The sequence below is a fragment of the Fringilla coelebs genome (assembly GCF_963513975.1).
Source record: "Fringilla coelebs genome assembly, chromosome: 17".
Classification (NCBI taxonomy): Eukaryota; Metazoa; Chordata; class Aves; order Passeriformes; family Fringillidae; genus Fringilla; species Fringilla coelebs.
The window spans coordinates 8,912,639-8,928,218 of NC_140043.1; the positions used below are offsets into that span (position 1 = coordinate 8,912,639).

Sequence of the window (15,580 nt, forward strand, 5' to 3'; positions counted from 1 at the left end):
TGCTGTTACCCATAGCCTGGTCAGCATGCAGCAGGCTCCCCCACTCAGCAAAACAGGAAATAAATGGCCACAAACCTTTCCAAAGCATTTACATGCCATCCACACACCTCCCCTTCAGGGCAAGAAGACCCTAATGGGGAAACACCTACTTGTTCTAAGAAGGGGAGCTACTGTTCCCTCTCCATCCCTACAGACCCACCAGGCTTCTGATGCCTTCCAGGTGCCCCTGTTCTGGGCAGACTGGCCTTGCCAGCACCTGGGGGGGGGTTGGTTTGCCAGGCACTGTGCCTGCAGGCAGCTGGCAGAGGATCTGGAAAGCCTGGGCTGCAGCGTGAGCCTCCTCCAGAGCCTGGTCTGCCCGAGCCCTCCCTGGGCAGCAGCCACCAGCCCTGGTGTTCCTGAGGACTTGCACGGCCCTGCTGGAGTGTGGGTGGTCATCAGGACGGGGATGGGTCTTGCTGGGGCCCTCGAGCTGGAAAGGCCATGGGTGCCTCTGGAAAATGGGGACCGTCCTTCCATTGCTGCTTTTGTAGTAGCAACTGCTGTGCTGAGATAAAAGCTTTTGTTTGCCTTTTCTCTCCTACATTCCTAATCTCCCTCTGTGCTGGTCTCCCCTATAGTCCATCAAGCACTTTTAATCTCTAATTGCATATGACTGATGAGCCTGAACTCCATACACAGCGTTGCCAAGAACCACTTTTTCGGAGCCTGCTTTAGCTCTTTAGGCCAGTCATAACACACTGCAGGACCATTAAGAGTTTATAGTTTGTATACATAACACCCTGGGAGTACCAAAGGGTGGTTTATCCAAACAGAAAAGAATTGAGATGAATGAATGCAGAAATGACTTTTGGCCAGGAAATACTTTAATTTTAATTAGGGGGGAAGGGGGTGAGAGAGGAATGAAGAGGCTTTCTTCTCTCACAAAAGACAAGACTAATGAGTTTACAGCTGCAGGCGCTGACCTTGGAGCATCCCGTATAATGCTAGTGCTGAAATGTTTGGATGTGATGTTAGACCCGATAACCTTGCTTCTAAAAGGAAGAAATAAAGGGAAATGGCTGAATGGGGAGGGATTCATTTCATGGGGATGTACGGACATATTTATTTATTTTTCCCCCTCTTGCATTCCCGCTCAACAGCCTTTGGCGACACAGCCGTTCACCCAGCTGCTGAGCTTCATATGGGCCTCATCTCTTCTGAAGGAAAAAGAAGTCAGTTGTGGCAATTTTCCCATATTTAGGACTGTCCCTCATCCCAGAGCCTGTCTCACAAGTCCTCCCCTCTGGGGCCTGTGGCTGGAATGAATGGGGTGTCAGAGCCCGGGGGAACCCCACGCTCAGCAACCTGTGCACGAGGGAAGGTGCAGCCAGGGCTTCTGATGCAGTGGCTTGAAAAAGGCTGAGAGCCTGAGCCTATCCTTGGGCAGGGATGTTGTCACCTGCTTCAGCTGGTCACTGCTCTGTGGTGTGGGGGCCTGTGCTGGTGCCTGCAGTGCTGGGCTCACGGCTGTCTCCAGCCCAGGAGGCTCCTGCTCCTGCCTTGGCAGTGTCCCCGCTCTGCTGCCCTGTCCTGGAGAGCAGCAGGAGCAGAGCTTCTGCCACGGGGCTGAGCTGACACCAGCTGCCCATGGGGTGCTCCTGGGGCGGGTGCCAGGGCGGCAGGGATGTGTCCCTGGGCCTGCTGGGCTCTCCCTCCGTGGCTCACACATCTTCCAAAAGCTGCAGAGCTGCTGCTCCCACCCTCCCTGCCCAGCCTGCTCCTTCTGGGCTGGGGACCTCGGCTGTATTCTCCCTGCAGCTTCCAGGCATCCTGGCATCTCCTTCCTTCTTTCCCCAGAGCTCTTTCCATGGCCCTGTGAAGCATCATCTGGCCCTGTGGATCCTCCCATGGGTGCTCCCGTGCTACAGCCAGAGAGATTATTAAACTCTGAGTGTGAAGCTGCTGTGGCTGTGGAGCCAGCTTGGCCTCCAGGGAATCAACACCCCCTGCCCTGGGAGCTGGCAGCCAGACGGGCTGGAACAATAGCACAAGCTAACGGAGCAAAACAACCGTCGGTGTTTCCTATTAAAAGTATTTTTATGATGCTGATTATTATTAATATTATATAGGGGCTGTAATTTTCTCCCGACTCACTCCAACATCTCACAAAATAAACAGTTGCTGTATTATCCCCTTGTAAATGAGACCACAGGATTGTAAACTTTAATTTGTTACTTTTGGCTGCTCTCAGGTTTGGCAGACAATTAAACCAATTCATTAGTTCACAGAGGCACATTTTTGGCCGTGTCTGGCTGACTGTGAAGTCATCCAGTGAACACATTGAAGGCAGGGTGTAAAAAAACCTCGCTGTGCCTCTGCCACAAGATCTGTCAGTAATGGTCCAAACAGGCCACTGTGGGCTTTGCAGACCCAGGTGGGAGAGGGTGTCCCTGCTCCTGTGGCTCTGCTGGGCCCTGGGCATGGGCCATTAGCAGCCCAGTGCCCCTGTGTGCTGGCCACAGAATTCTGTATCTGACAGCAAAGTAGCTGCATCGTGCCTGAGGCTTAACCTTTAAATTCTGCAGAGCTGGACAAGTGAAACTCCACAGGACATGGCAGAAAATGCTGAGCTCTTGGAAAGGCTAATCTGGCCATGTGTGATCTCCAGAGCCAGCCCCAGCAGCTGAATTAATTCCTTCAATAGCTGGGCTGCTTTGGGTCCCTGCTTTCCCAGCTGCAGACACATGGCTAACCTGCAGAGCCCCACGACAGCAGAGCACAGCTTTTGGCCTTTTCAGGTATGTGCTGGGAGTTAAGGTGGGTTTCTTTTAAATGGAAGCTGTTACAGTGTTTTATGGTACTACCACCACCCCTGTCCAGAGTGGCTTAGTGCAAATCACCCCTCAGATGAGGTTCCCTTGTCAGACATTTTTCACTCTCTGTAGTTTCTTAGATGTCCATTAACAAACCAAAAATCCTGAACCATCTTAGTTTTGAAAAAAGCCTCATAAAATTAATCCCTTTTCCTTTGTTCCCTCCACAGGAGGAGGCTTTTTAATAGCATTCAAAAAGGAAGGAAAGATTTTTGAATACTGAAACCTAAAAGCTTCCCCAAACTAGTTCCTCACCATTGTGTTTTTCTCTGGCCAGCACTTTGAATCTGGATTTGCAGAATTCTTCTGCTTTGCAATTTCCTCTGAGTGATCCCACCACCACCAGTGTGTCTGGAGAACATCGCTGGGCTCTGGCCCTCCATCAGCTGGAAACGCTGGAGGGAAGGGAACGGAGCATTTTTGAAAAGCTGGTCACTTCCTTCAGTGTCTTGGCTGGTTTTTCCTGAAATAATAATAATAATAATAATAATAATAATAATAATAGTAGTAAATAATGTTTTTGATAAAACAGTGAGCAAATGCTGCAGAAGAGCTAATGATGACTTCGTATGTGATGGCAACTCCTCTGGAAAGCAGCTGCACAAACCTGCCCGCCCCGCTGAGCCGCAGTTGTTTTCTTCCAGGGTTCCTCCTGCCGCTGGTGTGTGACCAGATGTGGGTGTGAGCCGGGCCCCATCTCCTTTGGGTGTCACACACATCCTCTGCTCCTCAGACTGCTCTGGGGGGAGATGAAGGGCTTCACCCTGCTGCGGGCAGCTGCACCTCACTGCGTGAATTCCAATCAGGAGCCAGAGGAGGAGGAGGAGGACGAAGCTGGCTGGGTTTTGAGTCAAAAAAGAAGCCCTGTATTTTTCTCCTTTCAGCTATTTATCAAGGCTCAGTGCAAAGGGCCTGACACCCGGCCAGCAGAGCCCGGCTGCTGTGATGTGTGTGACACACGAGCGAGTAATGAGGGACCTTCTGCGGAACGGCCAATTGAGCAGCCGGTGCCTCCAACAGCTTCATCTCCCAGGGACGGCGGGTGGATCTCTATTTTGACACATCCTCGCTGAATGAGGAAGAGAACAAGCAGAAAATGGCTGATGATAAATGCAGCAATTAGGGAAGCTTAATGGAGCAGAAGGTTTTTTGTGAGAAGACAAAGGAATTGCCGTGCCGACACCTGCAAGGAGGTCCCAGCCGCTGCGCAGGGAGCCTCCAGCTGTGCCGCAGCAGCAGGGGCTGGGATGAGGGGAGCCGACCTTTTTACTTCACACACACATCCCTCAAAGGCTTTGGAAAAATATTTTCCAAGTTAAACTTCAAAACATCATTTGATTTTTCTTTCTCTCCATTATGTTCAGAAACGGGAGCCTGTAATTTAGGCCTGGTGTAGCCTTCCCCCACTCCTTGCTTTTTATTCAGTTTCACATAATACAGTGCGCTCCTAGGAAAGGCATTTTCCTGACAAAGTATTGATCTCGGTGCTGTGAGAGAGCCGTGGCCTCAGCAGGAGGATGTGTGCCATCTTGCTGGACACAAGTGGACAAGAAGTGGCTCCCTGGACAATGCTGCTTGCCCGCAGTGATGCCCAGCTTGAGGTGAGCCCATGACCTGCCCTGCTCTTCCCAAAGCAGCAGGCTAACCTCCTGAGTTAAGCCCTGGGCTACCAGCTCCCCCACATTTCAGCAAAAGTGCTAAATTTATTTACCCAAGCCCCCTTTCTCTATATTTCCTTAGCTGTTGGCTTTCTCCCCAGAGCCAGCTGCCTGTGCAAAGGGGCACCAGCAAGTACTGGGAGAGCTCTGCAAGGGGTGTTGGCATGGGGACACCCAGGTTTTGGTGACCAGTTTGGCCTCTCACAAGACCATTACCAAAATCCCCCAACACTGCAACACAACTATTTTCTTAAGACTTTGGCAAAAAGGAAAGGAATTTCCTGAGGTCCTGAGGGAGGTAAGGAAAAGTTTCCTTTTTTTTTTTTTGCTTGGCACACGCTAAGGAAAACACAAAAACACACATCTTGTTTTCCCCTCTGCTGACGGTTTCTCGGCTCCAGCCTGAGCTGCACAGCACTGATCTCTAGCCCTGCTCTCTCTCACTCTGGCACTTGCTGGGCTGCCCGAAGCACAGCTGGTGTGTCTCCCTCTTCCCTAAGCTCTCAGGACATTGCATTCCTGACCAGTTGGCTCCTTTTGCTTTCCCTCCTCTGGGCCCGGGCGGGGCTGGCGTTGCAGCCCTGACCCGAGTCCTTGGGCTCCCCTGCATCAACCCTCTGTTTGTCTGACTCCAGGTCACCAACAGCTAACTACATATTTATGGTATCTATATAGGCTGGAAAGGACAATTCCCATATGCTTATTTTAGGCAATAAAGCTGGGTTTTTAGGGAAGCACTAGATCTTTTTTGTCAAGGAACAGTTAATATTTTTGACAAGTGATCTGATGTGTTACAGCTTTACAGATTGGCTTCTTCCCTCACTCCCTGATATCCTGGTGGTCTATTTATTGACTGGGCCAAGAGTGACCCCCATTAATTGAAGCTGGTGCACCCATTTTCCATGGAGCCCCAACGGGCACGTGGCATTTTGGACAAAAGGTAATGTAAGTGCAACCACTGGTCTGCCTCCTTATGCCTTCCTGAGTATCTTTTTAAACACAGGTTGCCTGAGGCAAGCAATGAACCTTCCAAATCCCATCTTTTTCCTCCCACCCACTGTCATTTGTTTGCTAAATTCCACCCTTTTTTGGTGACTGAGGGAAGTCTTTAGGGAGAGAGCCAAAAGTAGAATAAAAATGGTGAAAACGGCACAAAATGAAAGCTGAACAGTGGCAGAAATGCATAAAGCCCAGGAAGTCCTTCTGTACCAGTTCTTTTAGCAGAAGGCAGCTCAGCTGGGGTGGCTTAAAGGAATAAGGCTGAATTAATTAGTTTCTCTGTTTAGGTAATAATACCATTAATCATGATGAACCATTTTGTGAGAAGGCTGATACTCAACACTGTGTAATTCTACAGGAATCCCACTGTAGTGCAGCATTATTGATGGGTCATCCTCCGAAGGCGTGAGAGCAATGCCTCCTAATACAGTAAATGGCAAACCACTGATTTTCTTTTAATATTCAGACCACCACAACATCAGTCATGATGAATTCTTCTGGCACCAGGGTGGCTGCAATAAGCAATGCTTCAGGAATGCCAGGGGAGCATAGCATTGATTTAATGCTCACTTTTAAAGTCATACACAGACCAAATGCTTCCAAAGGGTATGGCCCATTTCTGTATTTCTTTCTGAAGTTTGCAGTAACAACCTCCTTGCTCACAGGTACCTGCATTAGGAACATGCAGCTATGGACTCTAGCAGAGGTTAAGGGGGCTCATTGATGCAGATCCATGTCAGAAGTGGTGTCAAACAAGATCCCATGTTGGACACTGGCACCAGGAGAACTGCAATCCCCCTGAGCCAGCATTATGAATCTTTATGCTGAGTCCAACACACTTTTCACATCCACCATGTGTTCTATGTTCCTGCAATTTCAGCTGGGAGAGCAGGTGCTGATTTTTAATGCCTATTTTTGTTTTAAGCCTCCTTTCATCAGATTAAGGACCCTGCTATTTTATTTCATTTTATTTTTTCACGCTCAGTAATTTAGTCACACGCAGACTTAAGCCCAGGAGCTGTACCGTGCTGCTAAAGCCCCGTCAGCCGCGGAGCGCGAGGGGCACGGCTCCATCCCCCGCAGACAGCTCAGCCCAGGGAAAGGGTTGGGAAGCAAATGGGAGGTGCAGAGCAGCGCTGGAGGCGATAACCTTCCCGTGGTGATGCTGGCAGCAGGGTCCCTCCACAGGAGCTGCTGCACACCGGCCGTGCTTCCTTTGCTTGTCCTTCCTTCCCCCGGCAGGAGATGCTGGGTGAGCCCCGGGGACGCAGAGCCCGAGGTGCCCCTGGGCTGTGGGGTGGAGATGCTGCAGGGCTGGGGGCACTGCTCTGCTCTCCTCCCCAAACCCCCAAACCCCGACCTCTGTTCCTTCTGCTGGGAAGGATTCACGGGCAGAAGCAAATCCCTGTCCCAGCACCAGCCCCTTCCGCCAGCTGCCTCCTCCCAGCCGTCAATAAACCATTAGCCTCGAGTCAACAGCGCTGGCTACGACACACAAACACTCAACTGCCTTTTTCATCCAAAATCAATGTTGTATTTATCTTCATTGATCTACAAGGAAACTGAATGTTTAAAATTACAGGGGGTGCAGGGGGGAGGACGGGGAGGGGGGGGAAACAAGAGTTACAGAGCCAAGAAAATAGTAGCGGATGGCTGAATTAACTAGAGAGAAAAAGCCCAGGATATATAAAACATGGACACTGAAAAATAAAATAAGGGAAGGGGGGATGGTACAGCAAGTAAAACATGGCAAAATTTACATATGGATGAAAAGTAAAATTGGAAATAAAAAATAAATCATGCCAAAAAGCAGTTCAAGGCAGAACCACACTGAAACAAACATTTGCTTATGGTCTTCATGTACTATAGATAATATATCAGAATTTCTTTTTTTTTTTTTTAATCAACCATTAGACTTTTTTTTTTTGCACTCCTAAAATTCTACTTTGTCTTGTATACAGATTCCAATAAGAACACTGCACAATTAGCACAAGGGGTCCACGGAAAATTGTCCTTGCTTGCCAGCGATCCTGCCCACAACACAAAAAAAGAGAAAAAAAAAAGGAAAAAAAAATAAGGAAAGGGTCTGCCGCATGGTACTGTGCCAGTTCCATCTGCTTTTGCCAGCTTGAAAAGTAGGAAACCAAAATTCCCTTCCAGGAGCGTGTGTCTTTCTCTTTCCTTGACGAACTGTCCCTTGTGTTTGTACAAAAAAATTCAGTCTCTCTTTTTTTTTTTTTTTTTTTTGTTAAACACAAGCATCCTTCTTCCTGTTCACATGCCATTGCCATTCTGTCTCCAGAGTTGCGAGTTGGTTGTTTTTGGGTTGTTTTTTTTTTTTTTTAAATTTTTTTTTTTTAAAACCTTCCTCCCCCCAACATCCACTAAGACCTGCCTCCGAGTTCTTGCATAGTTGAAGTATATATGCCGTACTGAGCTTTCTGAGTGTGAATTTCTGACTGTGACAAGAGTATGAGTTGTAACCATGTTAACAAATAACCAGAGTGGTTCTAGAAACCATTTTTATAAAGTCTACCTATGTTAAGAATTTAATATTGGTGTACATTTATATTAACAGAATATTTACAGTTTGTTTTTTTTTTTTGTTTAAAACAAGAAGTCAAAAAAAATTCCTCTTAAATTTCTGCATAATATAATAAGGCAAAAAACAAACAGTTTTGTACATTATTATTATTATTAATATTTTAATATATATCTGTAACTTCGGTTCCAAAGTACCAAGGTAAGTGATCAATTGGCCTCAGAAGGGAACCTCACAGTGGACTGTAAAACTACAGTATTTCCATAAATAATACTTTTAAGAAACCCTGGGTATTTTTTTCTTAAGGATCTGAGGCCTTTAAAATGCAAATTTAACTAAAAACAAAAGCAAAATTTCTTCTTTTTTTAAGTGAATAAAGAGCACAAAATTAAAAAAAATACAAATCCATTAAAAATGTTTCTCACATTTGGGAAAAAATGTACAAACTTGATATTCTTAACTCATTTTTTTTTTTAGCACAGAAACAAAAAACAAAACCAAAAATCAATACCTATATATTAAATTCCCATTCTCAGCAACCTTCTTGTTGGAAAGTCCCCAACCCCGTTATTTATGGAAATGTGCTTAACTTCTACAAATTTTACATTAAAAAAAAAAAGTTTACAGCAGTGCATTTTGTAAAAGGTTTGTCGTTTTCTTTTTTTGTTGTTTTTTTTTCTTTTCCTGTTTGTGTTTTTTTTTGTTGTTGTTGTTTGCTTGTTTGTTTGCTTGCTTGTTTTTTTTTATGTACAGGTGAGTTTAAAATTCAATGTCGGGGACTATCGTGCCTCTACTTCTTTGGGGTTCCTAGAGGGGGAATAGTCCCTGGACTCTGAGTTTGTGAGTGGGGTAGTCCTGCGAGGGGAGGCAGGTCTGGTGCTGCTGGCTGGTACGAGAGGCGGCGGCGCGCTCAGCGCTGCGGTCGGCGGGTTCCTGTTCAAAATCCCGTTGTGCATGGCAGTGGATGGGCTCAGTCTGGGGTAATGCATCCCGCTCAAGTGAGGCATGAAGGATGGCACGTGTGCCAGGTGGCTTTCGATGGGGGACGAGTGCAAGTGGTGCATTCTGGCACGCTCAAGTTCTTCCCGTAAGTGCAAGCGCTCGCGCTCCTCCACTTGCCGCAACCGCTCCTGCTCTCGGCGGGCTTCCAGAAGGTTCTCGTGGTTGTAGTCGTGTGGTTCCCTGTCTCTGTAGGAACGCTCGTGGTCATAAAAGCCAGAGGTGGTAGGAAACCTATGGATAGGATCTGTCCGGAGCTGGAAGTCCATCCGACGGTGCAGGTCTAAGCTCCGGTAGGCATCTCGCAAGGGGTCCCTCATGGGGTCCCAGGAGAATCCGGGATGCGGCAGCCTCTCTCTTCCTGACAAAGGGTTCATGCCTATGAGCGGGGTCATCATCCTGCTGCGGTCCAGGACATTCATGTTGTTCATCTGGTGCACGCTGCCCATGGAGATGGGCATGGAGGCAGCCATCGAGTGAGGCAATGATAATCCATGGAGAGTGGGCGGTGGGGGATGCTCCACTGACCGGGAGTGCTGGGAAGGCTCAGACCCAACCACCAGCACATCGCTGTCTTCCTTCCTCTCCTCCTTGACTTTGATGTCATTCTTAATCTTCTGGAGGTCGCTGGGAAGCTCTGTCTTTCTCTCCATGTCCTTGCTCATTAGATTGGTAAGCTTCAGGCTCTCACTTAGTGCAGGTTTGCTGTATGGGGATACAGACTGGATTACTGGCTTTGTGTTGTCCTCAGAGGGTCTCTTATCATGGCTTGGAGTTTCCTTCACTGGGGAACGGCTCTCTTTGATCTTGTGTTCAGCTATGGGCGGCTCTCTCAGCCGGTCAGGGTGCTCCCTCTCGGGCTCCTTGGACCTCTCCCTGTCCCCGAGGCTGACCTGCCTGATGGGCTCGCTGGAGCTCTGGCTGTTGCTGCGGATGAGATTGCTGATCTGGTGCGTCACTGGGGCGGATGCCGGCGAGGATCTGTTCGAATGTCTGTTTTTATCCATGAGGTCTCTGTAAAAAGATAGAAGGCACATCCTTGGTTATGTGTGATGTTGGGCATGCTCAGTGCTGTGCCCAGTTGTACACTTTGAGATTGCTCAGGAAAGGATTTGGAAAGCTTTACAAACATCAGCTACAGCTGAATGCTATGGTAAGCAATATGCACAATCTGCCTTTACATACTTTAAAGACAAAAAAAGTTCAATGTTCACAAATGTAGGACTAAACTGGGGATGTGGCTGGAAGAATGCTATATTCACCCTAAGACCATTTCACTGAGAAATGTAAGGAAAGAAGAATTCTAGACAGCTTATTTTTCTTTTAAAAAAGCTTATTGTGTGCTCACGTATACATCTTGCTGCCAGGCAATGACCTTCTCAGCTGTAAAACTTGGGTTCCTTTCCTGAAACATGGATCCAGGCACACAAAACAGAAGCCTACAGAAATGTATGCATTCCAGTCTCATTGTCTGGAAGCAGCCATAAGGCGAAGCTGATTTTCCTACAGAACTGCAAGACTTCTTGTTGTCGGCAGTTCCTGTAGGTAAGCCAGATGCTTCAGGAGAAACACCCTTGAATCAGCCATGAACTGAGCAACTGAGCTGTGTTTCAAGAGGACCTGCTGCAATAAACAAGGGGTCTGATGACAACATCCATGGTTTAGAAAGAGAGGCACAAAGGTTTACATTTCCAATTGCACCTCTGCCTCTGAGCGAGCCAATTAGTCACAGTTAATCCCACCTTTTTAACGGGGGAATAAATAATGCTCACCTTCTAAAAGCACTTTGCTCTGAATGAGAGACACTTTAAATGCAAAATATGATCGTGTGATTGAGAGAACTGCATTATGCAGCTGAGAGACTCACTTTGCCTAAGTTTTATGTTGTGTTTGTTTTTGAGAGCTGTAAGACCTGAGTGCTGAAAGCTGGAGATGTTTTGGGGAGCTGTGTAGGTATTTATCCCTTATGATTACATTTGCTAACTGAGCTTTCTTCCTCTGTGGTATTCCTGATTGCTGGTCAAGGATGTGGTTTATTAAAACCATGGCCAAATAGGGATGCTGGGGACAGCTTAAGCTAAATTAATAGAAGTGTAATAGAGCTGTTAACCCCTGTGTGAACACTCCTGAGAGTAAAGTAACCTTGGTCTGCAAATGAATTCCATTAGAGCCAAGAAGGGATACCTTCCCTACCTGAAGGAAATCTGTGCAAGGATGTCAGACAATTTAACATGTAAAGCAAGAAGATTTTCAGCCTATTGCTTCCATATAATCTTGTTCACAGGTACTGCCTGAAGATCTCATTAAAAGCACTCCAGCAAACTATGAACCTCTATCACTAGTCAAGCACGCACATCTAAGCTTGCAGGTGGTTACTGCCTACAAAGAAGTAGCCTGTTGGAGACAACTGGGCTCTGAAATATAAAGGGCTTCACAGCTTCAAAATCATATAACTGGGAGCTAATGAAGTAGCTATAGCCCAGGTGATACAGGCCTGTCATCCTTAATCAGGATTTGCCCACAATGCAATTTTTTAAAATCAGTTTTGCTAATGGATTCCTGCACACTGCTCCAGATACAGGCATTTGCATTGTTATCTCCTTAATGTCCAGCTAACATTTGAATTCATCAGCATATCTGTACACTAATGAGAACTATGACTGCCTCCAAAGGACCCGTCACAATTCCAGAATACACGGCAATCCTAAAGCAGCTGCACTGAAAACAACCAAGTTTTCAGTGCACTGAAAACACAGCAACAGACTCAATTTCTCAGCCTGGTGTGATTTGTTAACTGACCAGCAGGGACTGGGTTACTGTATTTCCACAGAAGATAAGTCCTAAAAGGCAAAGAGGAATTTTTTTTGGTGTTGCCAGCACTTGTGCTTATCTGACGAAAAGACCTTTAAGGATCAGCAACATTTTAGGGAAACAGAAAAAACACAGAGGAAAAGCAGTCCCAGGAGGAAGTGGCCAGGAGCCCACAGTGCTCACCTCTCTTTGTCTCTGTCGTCCTTGCTCAGAGAAAGGTCCCTCTTGTCGGGCTCCCGCTCCCTGTCCCTGTCCCTGTCGTGGTTTGTCACCGAGGAGCTCCGCTCCGAATCCGAGGGCTTGGGCCACTGGGGAGGGGTTGGGAAGGACGGCGGGGTCCGGTGCAGTCTGTTCCATGGCTCGTGGGGGTTATTGAAATTCTGCAGGTTTGGGCCATCTTTGTGAGTAAAAATGTTGTTGTGAGCTAGAATAATGGCAGGGGGAGGAAGAGTTAAAAATAATTCAAAGCCAATCATTATACAGACATTTTTCACAATATTAGTCACAACCAGAGCTCTCCTTTTAAGGCTTTTTAATGGTGAGGGGGAGCCACTAGTGAGTGGAGACAGATAATTCCAACACTGGGTGTAAGATCCACCAGCTCTTTAAAGGCTGTTGTTGGAGGAAGCTTTATACATTTCAATAACTCGGAGACTAATGAAAATGCCCAGCTTCTCTTCTCCCCCCACCCCAGGCAAGGGCTCCAGCACAAAAGCAGTATTTTTCCTCAGCTCCTCTCTCTGGCAGAAACTTTAATTTGTGGTTAGTTACAAGCAATCAGCTGCCTGCAACTGAGGCTTCAGGGACTTTTTTTGTTGAAGAACCCAGACTATTTGGTGGTATGTATGTGTGTGTATAAACACAGAGCTTGGCTGTAGGCTTTTCAGAACAGTCACTCGATTTTCCTCCATCCATCTTCAGCTGATTCCTGTTGCACCATGAGATGCACAAGCATGCTCTCTTATGTGCTCTCTTATGTGTGGCTCTCAAGCATGTTTCACCTACAGGTAACATGTTTTTGAGGTAGAATTATTTTACACAGGTAATTTAAACTTCAGCCAACAGTTACAGATGACGTCTACACAATTTAGAAGTATCAATAGCTGCTCCACTGTGCATCTTCGCTGGTGAAGGGTGTTACTTCAGGTGCCCACAGGGTCCCAGAGCTCAGTGGGGTTTTGCAGCTCCAGTGCCTCTCTGAGCACTCAAGGTACCAACCCTCAGCAGTGAGGAGGCACAGGGCACAGCTACTGATCTCTGTGACATGCAGAAAAGCTCCCACCGCAGAGACCTGGAAATCTTAGGTGCAGTGTTTTCAGATAGGAGAATGGAGGTTAGGAATTAAACTTCTTTAAAAACTACCACCAGCTGCTGTAAATATTAGCATGTGGCTTTTCTGGAAGGGATGTTTGTCTGCAGTAACCCAGCCAGTACTTACTCAGAGCATGACTGCCTAATCCTCCAAAGGCATTGCTGCCTAAGTTCCCAAGGCCGCTGAAGGTGCTTGACCTGCTAAATGGATCTGGAAAGGCAAACAGGGATTTAGCAGGCATTTAGCCAAGAATGTTGGAGAATGAAACACACCCCTCCCCTTCTTAACGGTTTGAATCCAAGTAGGATTAGGCCAGACTTTAAGCTGATCCTTCTCATTGCAAGGTTCTTTGCACAGAAAATTCCCATCATGTTAAAATGGAGAAGGGATTCAGTGCTCACTCTGCAAACAGGTGCTGTAATAAACTTTTGTATGGGAGTCAGAAGTGAGTTAGAAATTAAGGTCTAATAGCTGAAATTAGGGTGGCTGCTGAGCTATAACTCTCTTTCCTTATCAGTACTAATAGTAGAAACATTGCAATTGCCTTGAAAGAAGAATCTCAGCAGGCCCCTAGGCCAGCACTGAGGAGATGACTGTCTTGTTTCTGCACTTTTTTTCCAGTAAAGGCACCCATCACCAGAAGAGGTTCCTCTCTGAGAGCACATAGCCCATCTCAGGTTTCCACACTCCAGAGACAGCTATGGGTTAAATCCTACCAGTGTACCTGTTTTCTTTCCTACTGGTCATCTCTAAACAACTCCTCCTCCTGCCCACTGGCTTTTTCACTGTCCCCTTCAAGCCTTTAACTTGCCATGTTACAGGAGGTAATGCTGCTCTCCACTTCCTCACAGATATCACATTTAAAATATCAAGGCAAATGGCACAAATAGCTTGTATCTTAAAGCAAACACTTATTTGCTTATTTAATTATTTAAAACAGTTCTTGCCCTTCCTCTTTGATCTGAAGTGGCTGAGTGACTCAGTAGAGATAGTTAATTTTGACAGAATGTTCAGGAATTGATGTAAATCTGGCTATTTGCAAGAGAAAAAAGTCTACTAGGTCATGTGGCATGCCACATTTACTGATTGGATGAATGTTACTAAAACATTAATCAACAGAGCTTGAACTTTAATTGGCAATGAGCTGCTTGTGAGCTTCTAAAATGAGGAAATTTGACAGAATCAGGCTCTACTTACTGCCAATTAGGAAACTGAAAGTCTGGCAAAATGTGAAGAACATCTACTTGCCAGGAACTGTTCCCTGAACTCTTTTAAAGAACCTAGTCAAGACCTTTCATAGGTGGAAAATGGTACAGGAGGAGCCCATTTTAAGCTGAGGCTTGTCTGAGGTATCTTTGCATAAATTTCCCCCATTTCTTCAGGCACATTCAGGAGCACAGGACTCTACAGGTCACATTTTGGCTCTGGTGCAGTGACAGATGTGACAGCTCTGCACTGCCCTCTCCTTTGGGGGACAGGGAGGGCCCGTGCTGGGAGCTGGCAGGGATGAGAAGCTGGCCAGCTTTGGGATCCTCGGGCACTTTAAGCCTTTTCTCTCCCCTAGTGCAGGACCACACTGAGAGCCAGGAAGGGGGCAGAGGTACAGAGGTGAAGGCAGGGCTCCTTACACTTACCTGCCAAGTGGTTTGTAGGCAGGAAGCTGCTGTGGTGAGGTGAGGGACCAAAAGGGGTGGTGGCTGGATGCGTCGCACCTGTGAGAACAAGGTCCCTTTTTAGTTCAGGGCAGGTGACTCCTTGTGTGCACAGAGCTCCTGGGCATCACACTCAAGAGTGATGGCCACATCACCACACTTAGACAACAAAGGCAGGGGAAGACCCCAAACCTTGGCTGAGTGAGCAACATGGATCTCCCTGAGAGCCCTACCAAGGAGTCCAACAGGGCACTGGGGGCAGGAGCAGACCTTGCACTGAGAGCTGCTGCTCACCTGCAGGGACAGGGAAGCCAAGCTCTTTGTGTGACATTTTCAGTCATTACTCCATGTTTACATGAAAAAGGGCCAGCCCAGGTTATGGGCCCAGCCAGAAGGTGCTCAGAGGTGACTGATCAGTCTGTGTGAACACCACTTAATGACAGACACACAGGGAACATCAGTCATGCTTCTCCCATGAGAGCTGCAGCTACACTCTCACCTCTGTCTCTGCATCCACAGGCTCCCCCCTGGTATTTTTTTCCCTTTTCTAGACACTGCTCATTGCCATGGTGCCACACTTCCTCGTGGGAAAGAACACCACTGCTGAGTATGCTGGATTACACCAGGCTGAGGAGATGGGAAGGAAGGGCTGAAACAAGCAGGTCTGCCCTGTATTTCAAGGAGGACCAGGCTCATGCAGGAAACTCTGCTCTCTTTTCAGAGCAGAAAATGAGTTTTTCTTCCTTGGCAGG

General features: G+C 47.1%; 1 protein-coding gene across 7 annotated transcripts in view; it reads right to left on the minus strand.

The window, feature by feature from the left end:
- Nucleotides 1-7,098: 7,098 nt before the first annotated feature.
- Nucleotides 7,099-15,580, minus strand: part of FBRSL1 (fibrosin like 1) — a 499,458-nt gene continuing 490,976 nt past the window's right edge. For 6 of the 7 annotated variants that reach the window (XM_084216905.1, XM_084216907.1, XM_084216904.1 and 3 more), the window contains 4 exons: nt 14,811-14,888; nt 13,303-13,386; nt 12,048-12,288; nt 7,099-10,067 (listed from right to left, as the gene is read on the minus strand). In XM_084216905.1, the coding sequence (XP_084073031.1) occupies nt 8,834-10,067; nt 12,048-12,288; nt 13,303-13,386; nt 14,811-14,888 (1,637 nt within the window). In that variant the 3' untranslated portion in view covers nt 7,099-8,833. The remainder of the gene's footprint in view (nt 10,068-12,047; nt 12,289-13,302; nt 13,387-14,810; nt 14,889-15,580) is intronic. The other variant, XM_084216902.1, reaches the window with a different exon arrangement.